General features: G+C 43.1%; 1 protein-coding gene across 1 annotated transcript in view; it reads left to right on the top strand.

Annotated features, from left to right (window-relative positions):
• Window positions 1-10,583, top strand: part of KCNH1 (potassium voltage-gated channel subfamily H member 1) — a 193,058-nt gene extending 182,475 nt beyond the window's left edge. The window contains exon 11 of the mRNA XM_048057721.2: window positions 3,663-10,583. Within this exon, the coding sequence (XP_047913678.1) occupies window positions 3,663-4,511 (849 nt within the window). The 3' untranslated portion in view covers window positions 4,512-10,583. The remainder of the gene's footprint in view (window positions 1-3,662) is intronic.
• Window positions 10,584-10,845: the final 262 nt, after the last annotated feature.

Below are 10,845 nucleotides of genomic sequence, written 5' to 3' on the forward strand. Positions count from 1 at the left end.
AGTTCAGGTTCTTCATACATATTTAGGTCTTCACATACTTTTAAAATGTTCCCACTAGATTTTTTTCTGTGTGCATAACTCCTGCACTATCCCTTCTCAGAAAATAATGAATGCTTGGAGAGAGCGATAAAGAGAAATTGAACTAAAAACTGTCTTAGGAGCTTTGCCACATTTTGGGATTTAACTTTGATTAAAATTTATATTTGTAGCCCTATCAAATTCCACATGAAAACTGATGTGTAGGACCGGACTTCTCTTCCTTATAACAAATGAAAACTATTTTCATTTCCTTTGTACTCTGACTGCTTGTGGGGGCAGGTATACATATGTCAGCATAACCACCACATTTTCTGAATGCCTTTTATTCTGCCGAGGCTGTTTTACCATTTAAAATGTTTTTTTTTTTTTTTTTTTCCTCAACAATTGTAAGAAAACAGTCCATTTAAAGCAGCTATGGGTATTTTCATGTGTTAGGGCTTGCATTTAACATCAAGAAAGACAGCAACAAAAATCCAAAATGCAGTTACGCAGTCTTTTCAGTTCCTGCTGAGCTTTGCATAGTTATAAAACTTCTGCTTAATCCATAAGTATGGATTTCTCTTAAGAAAATGTGGCACTGGGGAGCTTGCCAAACACGAGACCTGTGGCAGCTTTTCCTGGGCTTCCCAAAGACAAGCTGCACTCTGACAGGTATTTATCCAGTGTCTTACGAGGTCGGTAGGAGAAGCCAACCCAAGATTTGGAGTCTGTGTGCCCTGGCAAATGTGCGTAGATTCGATTTGCGCTGCATGAGCGCAGCTTGTCACATAGATGTATGTGTTGGACAGGATAGGAGACCTGAGGACTGCATTTTTGCATTCATGCAGGTGATTGCTGCGGGGGTTTATTTGCCTTGTAGCTGGTATAAGGCCTCATATACAAAATGGAAATGAGGGATCTCCTCGGCATGGTAGCAGTACCCATGACAAAGGCAGTATCTTCTGTAATTGCTCCATCCACCTCTGCTCCTGCTTCTGTTGTGATCTGATCTCCTGAAGGTAACAGCGTGGGCACGGTCAGGGCCCTGAGGCTGAGCCTCACACAGGGAGAAAGCCGGTGGCAGGTCCTGCGTGGCCAGGTGTGCTCAGCACCGCCAGGTCTCGTCCAGGCAGCGCAGTGGAAAGCAGTGGGGCCTGTGGGGATGATGGGCACTGCCAGCAGCATGTCACCCAGCGCTCGCCTCTTTGAGTTTGCTGGTGAATTGGCTTCTCTTGTCCTGCAGCATGGAGCCTGTGAGACTGGCTGCGTGAGGTGCAGCGTCTAATACAGGTATGGGTCAGGCTAGGCTGTTAAGAAGTTATTGCTTGGAGCTTGCTCCACTGCCCTCTCATCTGTATTGTGCAGCAGCAGGGGCAGCTTCTCACAAATAACTCCCCAGTTTGTGTTAGAAAAGCCAGTTATTAAATAGTCAGAGGTACTCCAGTGCTTACCAGACACGATGCTGAGCAAGCTGTGTACAGCAGGACTTGGACTAGACATGGGCTGTATGAAGCAGCCTGTCCTCTAGCTGTTCCAAGCACCCAAGTGCCATCCCCGATGACCCTGTGAGGGTGACAGCTGCACCACCCGGTCATACGTCCCTTCTGAGCGTTTAGGAAGGAGCACAGTCACACTGACACTGCTCATGTGCAAAGACACACTTGTGGGCAAAGTCACAGCAGCCCCACTATCTGCATGTCTGCCTGGCGTGGCACCACGCAGGCCATGGATGCCACACCAGCACCAAGCATGCAAGCTCCGGGAGAGGGAGCGCTCGCGGATGCCAGAGTTTGCAGAGACAAATTGCCCTAGCTCCTACCTGCCTTGGTTCGCTGGGGCTTTGTGCCCCCAGAGCCGGCCTCAGCCTGCTGCAGGAATGACCCCGAGCCCCTGCCTGGCACGGCTGGGCTCAAGCTGGGCTGACACTCTTCCTTCAGTTAAAGCAGGGGACTGCCAGTGTGTGGGAAGCCATTAGCCTGGAGCACTGTATTGATTCTTCCTTCCCTGTGAGTAAGTGCTATTCCTTCACTTCTAAGGATTATGCTTCTTTGTCCGCTTTGTACTGAGCCTACTGCAGACTGAGTTTCCTGGAAAAAAAAAAAAAAAAGTACTGTCGAGTGCTCAGTTTTCTTATTCTTATCTAACATTTAGATTCCTAATTGCAGCTTGAAAATAAAATATCCTTCATGCTAATTTTATTCTTTTGCATTTGGGAAACGCTGCCAAGTCTGACAACTTCTTCTTTCCAAATAGGAAGCGTTAAGATACTGTTTTCTCCATGCTTCACAATGACAGAACTGTCAAGAAGCATTGAAGTCGAGAGAAACATGCATTTTATGTGTGCCAGTGAAGCAGTGCTTATGATGTTTATTTTTATTCAAATCTCTCTGCAACAGAGGGATGGGTTTATTTACACATTTGCTAATAATGATTTGAACCTGAAAGTTATTTCTGCACTGGAGTATAAGGATTCAGAGCAGGTTTTCCCAAAGGCAACTGAAGAGATCAGGTGGCACAGTGCTCAGTAGAAGCTGGGGGATACAGCAGTTATGCTCCGTACTGAGACCCTCGGCTGTGGGGACTTGCCGTTTTCAAACCAAACTGCTTGCTGGTTCACCTTTGATACCACACAGGAGGGGCTTTTACTTGAAAAATACCAATAATAATGTAAAACACACGGAGTTTTTTAAGAGAACGTGTTGCCAGCAAGTTCAGGGAAGAAACACTCCCTTGCTGTGTTTTGTCGTTGTGTGGGCGCTGTGAGGCTTTCATCGGTACCAAAGACATTTAGGCTGCTCCCACAGGGACTGCTTAGCTTACAGGCTGAGGTAGGAATAATTAGGAATGTAAACTGAAAATTAGTGTTTCTTTGTGCAAAAAAGTCCACTTTTCCATAAAAATGAAGAAATAAATCAGAACATGAAGCTCTTCAGGCTGTTCTAGTAATCAGCCATGGGTGGCTTCCCCTCAGCTCTCAGAGCCCATTCCCCACTGCTCTTGTACCCCTGGGACTGCCTTGATCTTTGTCTCGTCCCTAAACTGTGTGTTGCTTCTAGAAGAGGGTATGGGATGGATGGGAAGGCAAGAAGCACTTTGCAAAATGCTGCTTGGAGAGTCCAGGGTGTTCTCTGCTCTACTGACCCCACCAGTGGCCAAACCGAACTAAAATAGTACCAGAACTTTTGCATGATGTGTAGCAAGTGGTGCTACACATCGCCCTGAGTGTAGCTCAGGGATGAGGCTGCTGTAAGACAAGGGAGTGGCTCTTTAGAATACTAGAATATTGGTGCTCAACTCTAGACTTAGCAAAACAAATATAAGAAGTCTCTTGTAAGACAAAGCAGGGCAAGTAACTTCCTGGCTCCATTATATGTACGATGGCACTGCCTTGGTGACTTCTCAGAACTGGAGAGCATATATATATTTTTCTTCTTTCTGATGTTATAAGACAGATGATCCTAAATAATGAAATAAGCCACGTTCACAAAATAAGACACTTGAAAACTGCAGTAGTGTTGCTGTAAATGCGCAGAGATTGTGCATTTGTTGGTTATAATAAATTATTTCAAATAATTCTTTCTACAACTTCTCCCACTTGAGAAGGGTGCAGTTAATGACAGCGCGAAATCTCTTTCCCCCTGTAGATTGTGTTCCGGAAAATCAGCGACGTGAAACGTGAAGAAGAGGAGAGAATGAAGAGGAAGAACGAAGCCCCTCTGATTTTACCGCCAGATCACCCGGTCCGCCGGCTGTTTCAGCGCTTCAGGCAGCAGAAGGAGGCACGGCTCGCAGCAGAGAGAGGGAGAGATCCGGATGACCTGGACGTGGAGAAGGGCAACGTCTTAGGCGAGCACTCCTCGGCCCGCTCAGTGGTCAAAGCCAGCGTGGTGACCGTACGGGAGAGTCCAGCGACCCCCGTGTCGTACCAGTCGGCTTCGACGTCTGGGGCGTCCGACCAGGCGAAGCTGCAGGCCCCGGCGTCGGAGTACACGGGGTGTAAAGCCTCGGGGGATTACCCTCGACGGAAAGGCTGGGCCAAATTCAAAGATGCCTGTGGGAAAGGTGAAGACTGGAACAAAGTCTCCAAAGCAGAATCCATGGAGACTTTACCAGAGAGAACTAAAGCTTCGGGAGAAGCTACCCTGAAGAAGACAGACTCTTGTGACAGTGGCATCACAAAAAGTGACTTGCGCTTGGATAATGTTGGGGAGACACGAAGCCCGCAGGACCGCAGCCCGGTCCTCACCGAGGTCAAGCATTCCTTTTATCCTATCCCAGAACAGACTCTTCAGGCCACCATGCTGGAAGTGAAACACGAGTTGAAAGAGGACATCAAGGCTTTAAACACAAAAATGACCAATATAGAAAAACAGCTTGCTGAGATACTTAGGATATTAACCTCAAGAAGAAGCTCCCAGTCACCACAGGAGTTGTTTGAAATATCAAGGCCCCAGTCTCCAGAATCAGAAAAAGACATGTTTGGAGCTAGCTGAGGTGTTTCTTTATGAAAAACAATCAATCAAACAAACAGACCACCCCCCTAACATTTTAAATTTAATCTCGAAAACGAGTGAGGGACCAATTCACTAAGCATGTTCCCTGTGTCTAAAAAGGTACGGTAGCAGGAATTGCAACCTCATGTCAAGATGGCAGCTGACTCTGAAGCCTTTTTGACAGCAAGGGTACAGTTTATAAAGTTTTTCTTTTCTGCATTGGTTCCCATTCCCCCCACTCCCTCTCTCCCTCAGGATGTTGAAATAAGAACTCGGAAAGCAGCAGCCATCCCAGTGAGCGCCAGGTGACCTCTTAGGTTATTGGAGCATGCCTTAGCTCAGTTTTGGCCTATATGAATAAGGACTTGCCAGGGTGCTTATGTTTTCAGCTTTTATTTTATTTTATTTTGCCGCTGTCACTGTCTCAGTCACCTGTTCAGCATGTTAAATGCCACAGTGTGTTTTCATATACCTGTAATAAAGCAAAGAGCAGTAGAATGAATGTGTGCTACTTGATAGCAAAGTTCATTTTGGGATGTTAACAGAGTTGTAAAAAAGGTGAAAAAGTAAATTTTTTTCTTAATTTACATATTGCTAAACCAATTACATTTAACAACATCCTCGGAAATAGGGATAGCATTTCAGGTCAGTCAATAAACGGGATCATCCACATTCTCATTCTGTGAGCCAGGATACTGATTTCCAAAAGCTTAACTTCTGTCTCAGATGTCATTGAATATTGTTACCTTTGCTTTTAACTCCAGCCACTGGAGGACAGAGGTGTGGATGTGCAGTGTGCCTGCAGAATGTGTCCTGCCCACAGCAGAACGTACCGTGGTGCATCGGTGCCAGTAACTGTTCTGCAGATTTTCCTCCCTGTGAAAATACACTGTGGCATTTATGTCCCATTTTTGCTATGAATCTGCTCTTTTAGTTCTTGTTAAATTATTATTCAGAAGTTTCTGTTTTGGTAATGTTCACTGTAGCCAAAGGCTTTCACAGAACTTTTAGAGGTTTTAGATTGTGGCATTTTTCTCTACACCCAAATGTATTGTTCCTGATCTTATCTAGCTAGAAAGCAAATGGATAATAGAGGTAGAAATACAGTGCTTACTGTATACAAGCACTATTGTAGCAAGGAAACAAGATCTGCTTCTTAAAGATGTTTCCAAAACTTATATTTTCATAACTTCTTTGGAGGAAGATTGAAGCACTTTACCAAAACTACTGTTCATTATTCATTAGGTAGGGTAGCGCAAATGGTATCAAGGCTTGGGATAGAGGTGTGTATTCACAGTAAATTCTCTCCACTGATCAGGTACGTTCACTATTTATCAGTAGGTTATTGCACAGAAGCACGATGCAACACTTTTTTGGGTTTTCATTCTTAATGGTAATAGGTCAATACAGTTCAGTAGTAGTTCTCATTCTTTTTCTATGGTACAAAGTCATTCAAAAAAAAATATATGACATGATTTTGGGGGAAGAAAATTTGGTTCAGGTTAAGTAAGGAAGAGGTAAGGGAAATGACCAATTTGAAAGGATTTTGGGTGGCCTGATGCTTGCATGGTGCCATGCAGAACTGTGCCAGCCATCCCTGGGGAGGTGCAAGGTGCCCTGGTGAAGTGGCACAGCATTGGGGCTGTGCTGTGCGAAGCTGGGAGCTCAGGTCTCGAAGGCAGGATATCTGTTAATATCTGTTCTTCCAGTAACTGACTTGCTCTGAGATGCTGATTATTCAGAGCAGCACTGCGGTTTGCAGCTGGTTTACGGTTAGCTTTCAAGGGGCATAGGCCTTGGTTCACTACAGAAGTGTCCAGAGATTATAAAATCTTATCCAAGGATTGAAAAATTCTGGAGGAACATCTGTCAGGATCAAATTTGTATGCTTCTTTCTTTCCCCCATTCCCAAGAAAAGGCATTAGTGAGGTGACTTGCTATGAAACGGGTGCCATTTCCTGAATTTACTTCTGGCTTCATGTTTAGGTTTTTCCAGTGGTGACTGGTGTCTGTAACAGCTATGTACTGAAGACACACAGTACTGAGGAAAGCTCTTTTTGACCAAATCACAGTGTGTGTTTGGTGCTTTAATCACTGTAAATGGCAACGGTTACCTGCAATGGCTATGCCATGGTTACCATAAGAAATCCACACAGCATTGGTTTCAGTTAGAAACTCCTACATGATTTTTCTCTCTAGTCTTGTCAGTCAGTAAATTCATCCAACAGTGAAATTATGCCAGAATAAACCACAGGTTTACAAGCATATACGTATTTCTAATTGATGCCCAAAAGTTCCAGCAGGGTTTGAGAGGCTAACTTGGTGTCGGTTTTGTAATCCAGGCAAAGTGCTCTTCAGCATTATATTCCCAACATCGGGTTTCCTTCATAAAATTTGTGAAAGGCTGAAAGTCTTGCTGAACTCAGCAGGTACCCATCTCCGTGTACCTGGATAAACATGAAAATTGGCTTATCCTAGGCAGATGGGGGAGGAAATGGTTATAACCCCCAAAGGCTGTGCCTGATATCTCGAGTATCGCAGCGCAGGCGTAGAGTTAAATGTGCAGTTGCAGGTTACCTGGCCCTTTGCTGCTGGCGCTGTGTTGATGTTTCTCAGCGGTATGTTTCATGTGCCCTCAGGGATGTGCTTAAGGTTTTTCTGGTGTTGCTGATTGCCGAATCCTGGCGTTATGGCAGGGTTAAGCCTAGAAGCCCCCCAGTTATCCCCTCTGCCACATGTAGTACTGTGAGTAAAGGAGCCCAAGTCCCCATCTTCTGGGGGCACCTCTCATGCAGCCTGACGTGCAGCCGGCGTGATTTGGTGTGCTGCTGCACTGCGAGGGGTGGGTGTAGCAGAGCCCATTTTGAAGGCTTTTATGAGGCTGTCATAATAGCCTATAAAGCCATTTATAATCCATTTGTGAAGCCTTGAAAGACTGTAATATACTACGGAATTACACTTAAAATGTAATGTCTTTGAGGAATATGGCCAAATTTGATTCTGTTACAGTCATGAAACTCCAGAAAAACTCTGCTCCCTCCAGTGACACCTTCAAGGCGTCTGCTGCAGGCCAGCACTGGCAGCAGGCAATGTCATTCACATTTGCACAGCTGTAACAGATCAGACCCATTTTATGAGGGTTTTATGAACTGGTAGGTACTAAAACTAGTTGTAGAAGACTGCATCATCCCTCAGTAACCAGTATGTGTTGTTAAGAGAATTTGAAATAATATAATAGTTAGGATGAGCTTTTGGTCTTTGGATTCCCCGGGCTACCTAGTGATTAAAATGAGCACAACTCTGCCTGCTATGGAACTAGTGACTGCTTTGGCCCTCAGACTGGTTTGGAGCTGTAGTGTAGTGCCCAGGCTCAGCAGATCCAGTGCTTCTCCTTTAGGAAGTGATTGAAAGCACCTCTGTTGCAAATCTGTCTCTATTGAGCCTTAAACTTAGATGCCTAAGGCTGGGTGGTGTACATACCCATGGTAATTTTTACTTGTTCTTCCATTTCTTTGTCAGCTTTTCCTTTTTCTCTCCACATGTTGAGCAAGCCTTCTCACTTAAATTATTCTTCGGCTTAGAAATGAATGACCTCTGAACATGAGATTCTGCCCCTTCACAAGCAAATGTTTGTACAGTCTGTAAGAAAAAAGAAAAAACAAAGCCCCTGTTTTAACGGTGTTCTGGCATAGTGCTTCTACCATTTAACAACCTGCTAAAGAGCCTGTATTAATCAAAAAGTGATCATGCATTCTGTTTTTACCCTACATTCGAATGAGATTTCAGTCAAAAGCTGGTGGTTCAGGGAAAGAGCCTGGGTTATGAATTGTTCAAATAGAAATGTGTAAAAGTTTGTACTTAACCAGAATACCAATATGCAGCACAGGATTAAAAAAGCAAAAACCAACCCTCACCCCTACTGTGTTCAGATACATTAACTTCTGTCTGGTATTACCTGTATACTTTTAAAAACACCCTTCTTGCTTTAAATCTCTTTCACAGTGCTGCTCTGAATCCCAGCGAGCACCCTGTTTAACAGCTTCGAAGGTGATGTTCTGCCTCTACAGTACTTCACTTTAATGAACCGAACAAGATATTTACTGTGAATATCTGGTGATACTTTCAATCACTCTTAACCAGTCTGTGAAAGAATTTAATACATGATTTGTCTTTGCTATATAAACAACGTGTATGATTACACTTGTGCAAATGCGTGTACATACACACATATATATAATATCTATGTACAGATAAGTCTATGGATTGTGTTCTGTTCCGTAAAAGCACATCCCTCATTTAATGATTACAGTTCAAGACGGGAACTTAAATCTTCCCAGTAGCTACCCACTGAATGTCCTAGTTATTATCCTGTTTGTTAAATGTTGAATTTCTAAGGCCAAGACTTTTGGTTTCTCTAGCGGGCCTCAACTTTATCCTGTTAGTCTGGCTAGCTGTGACTGAGAGAAGATCTGGCAGGTGCTGTGATAGGAAAAGGAAATTGTGTGACATTGGAAAAATGCTGTATCATAGTTGGTGGGAATATGGCTCATAAGCCACCATTTGTTGCTCACTCACAATGTCTCTGAAGCTAAGCTGCCCTGGTATCGCTTCTCGTGGCTTCTCCTGCAAGAGGGACTGTGGAACAGGCGGATTTCTTTTTCCTGGTACCAGGGGATGTCTCAAAGGTGCTGAGCCTATCCTTCTTCTCATGTGGCACACAGTCACCGCACCTCTGCTTTCTTGTCCTGGTATTAGGTGGTGAAGAGCACCTTCTGAATTCTTCATTTCCACGTAGTCTCCTGTGGGTGTTTTGGCAATAACAAAGTCTGTGTTTCAGCTGCACTTCCGATTCATTGCAACAAACTTTTTAGAGAGAGACCCGTGCAGGGAAGCGCCAGAAATTTGAGGTGAGGTACAGTAGATTACTGCATCCTTTAATCAGACATAGTTTTGACCACATTGTTGTGGCAAGCGTTGATTCAATTAAATGAAAATAAAGCTTTTTGCAATAAGATATATCCAACATTTAGCCTTAAGACCCTTTCATAAGTGACACAATTCAAACTGTGATTCCATTCTCCTTCCTTCTTAATGTTCTGTAGTATTTACAATGTTGCCTAAAGATAAAGCACTTTGATTAGCTTTCTAAATCTGATGGAAATCACTTGTTGGTAATCACATTTATTTCTCCACTTATTGCCTTCTTCTTAGTATAATAAATTACTCCAATAGTCCTCTCCCCTTACAAAACCAAGATACATAATTATTGTCTAAACACTTTTGTACATCAGGGAGCCAGCCCGTCATATCATGAAAGTGTTTGTTTCAAAGATTTTTTTACAGTTCAACAACGCTAATGTGAATTTACCTGCGACCGTAATTTGTTTCAAGCTGATTGTTGAGTGTTGTGTAAACATATTTGATGTGTAATCCCAGGACATCTCTGTAGGTGGATTTAAATGCCTGGTGTTAACAAAAGTTTGGGGTTTTCACTCTCTGTTCTGAAAGGCTAATGTCCTTTTTTCTTCTTCCCACTGAATCTGTGACCACTAACATAGAAAAAGAATCATTTTAGCTGTAGATGAAAGACGTTCAATAATCTTGTATCAGGATGAACTGCTATATAAAGAAATACGAAGTTTTCTAATGAATGTGTTATATTATTGTACCTACATACAATCAATATTTGTACATCTGTTGGAAATCTGTCTGCGTTTCAATATTTAGCCACCACTGCATGGACACTTTATTGATATGCAGTTAATGCAGTCGCTTTGGCGCTTTTAAATGTATTTCACTTGGTTTTATCCTTTCTGAAATCCACCAAATACTCTTCTTTCTTTTTCTTGGCATTTGTCGCTTTGTTCAATGAAGCATGACTAGACAAAGAGAACAAGTAGATACTATTTTTGTGGTCAGCAAAGCAGCTGCCAGTAGATAGACAGTGTGTGTACGTACATATACACGCTGTTTGGGAATGTTTCAGTTACAAATGCAGCCACCTACATTAATGATATCCCTGTTCAACATTTTTAAACAAGCACAAATAATATTTGTAAAAAAAAAAAGTTTAATTTTATTTATTATAGTAATAAACTATTTTATACATTATAATCGCCTTGGTGTGCTTTTCTGTGTGTAGAATACATGTATATAAGAGCAATGAGGGGATTTTGATTTACACTCTAGAGCTTCTGGCTCACCGTTTTGTTCCTGTTGCTCTGTGTGTGGAGTGCTATCAGCAGAGAAGTTCGGTGTTACCGTTTTAGCTGTAAATGGTTCAGGTTGTTTCCTCAGACTTCGGCCTGCTGCATATCAGCACAGCCAGGATTTA

Source organism: Anser cygnoides, chromosome 3 (genome assembly GCF_040182565.1).
Source record: "Anser cygnoides isolate HZ-2024a breed goose chromosome 3, Taihu_goose_T2T_genome, whole genome shotgun sequence".
In the NCBI taxonomy this organism is placed as follows: domain Eukaryota; kingdom Metazoa; phylum Chordata; class Aves; order Anseriformes; family Anatidae; genus Anser; species Anser cygnoides.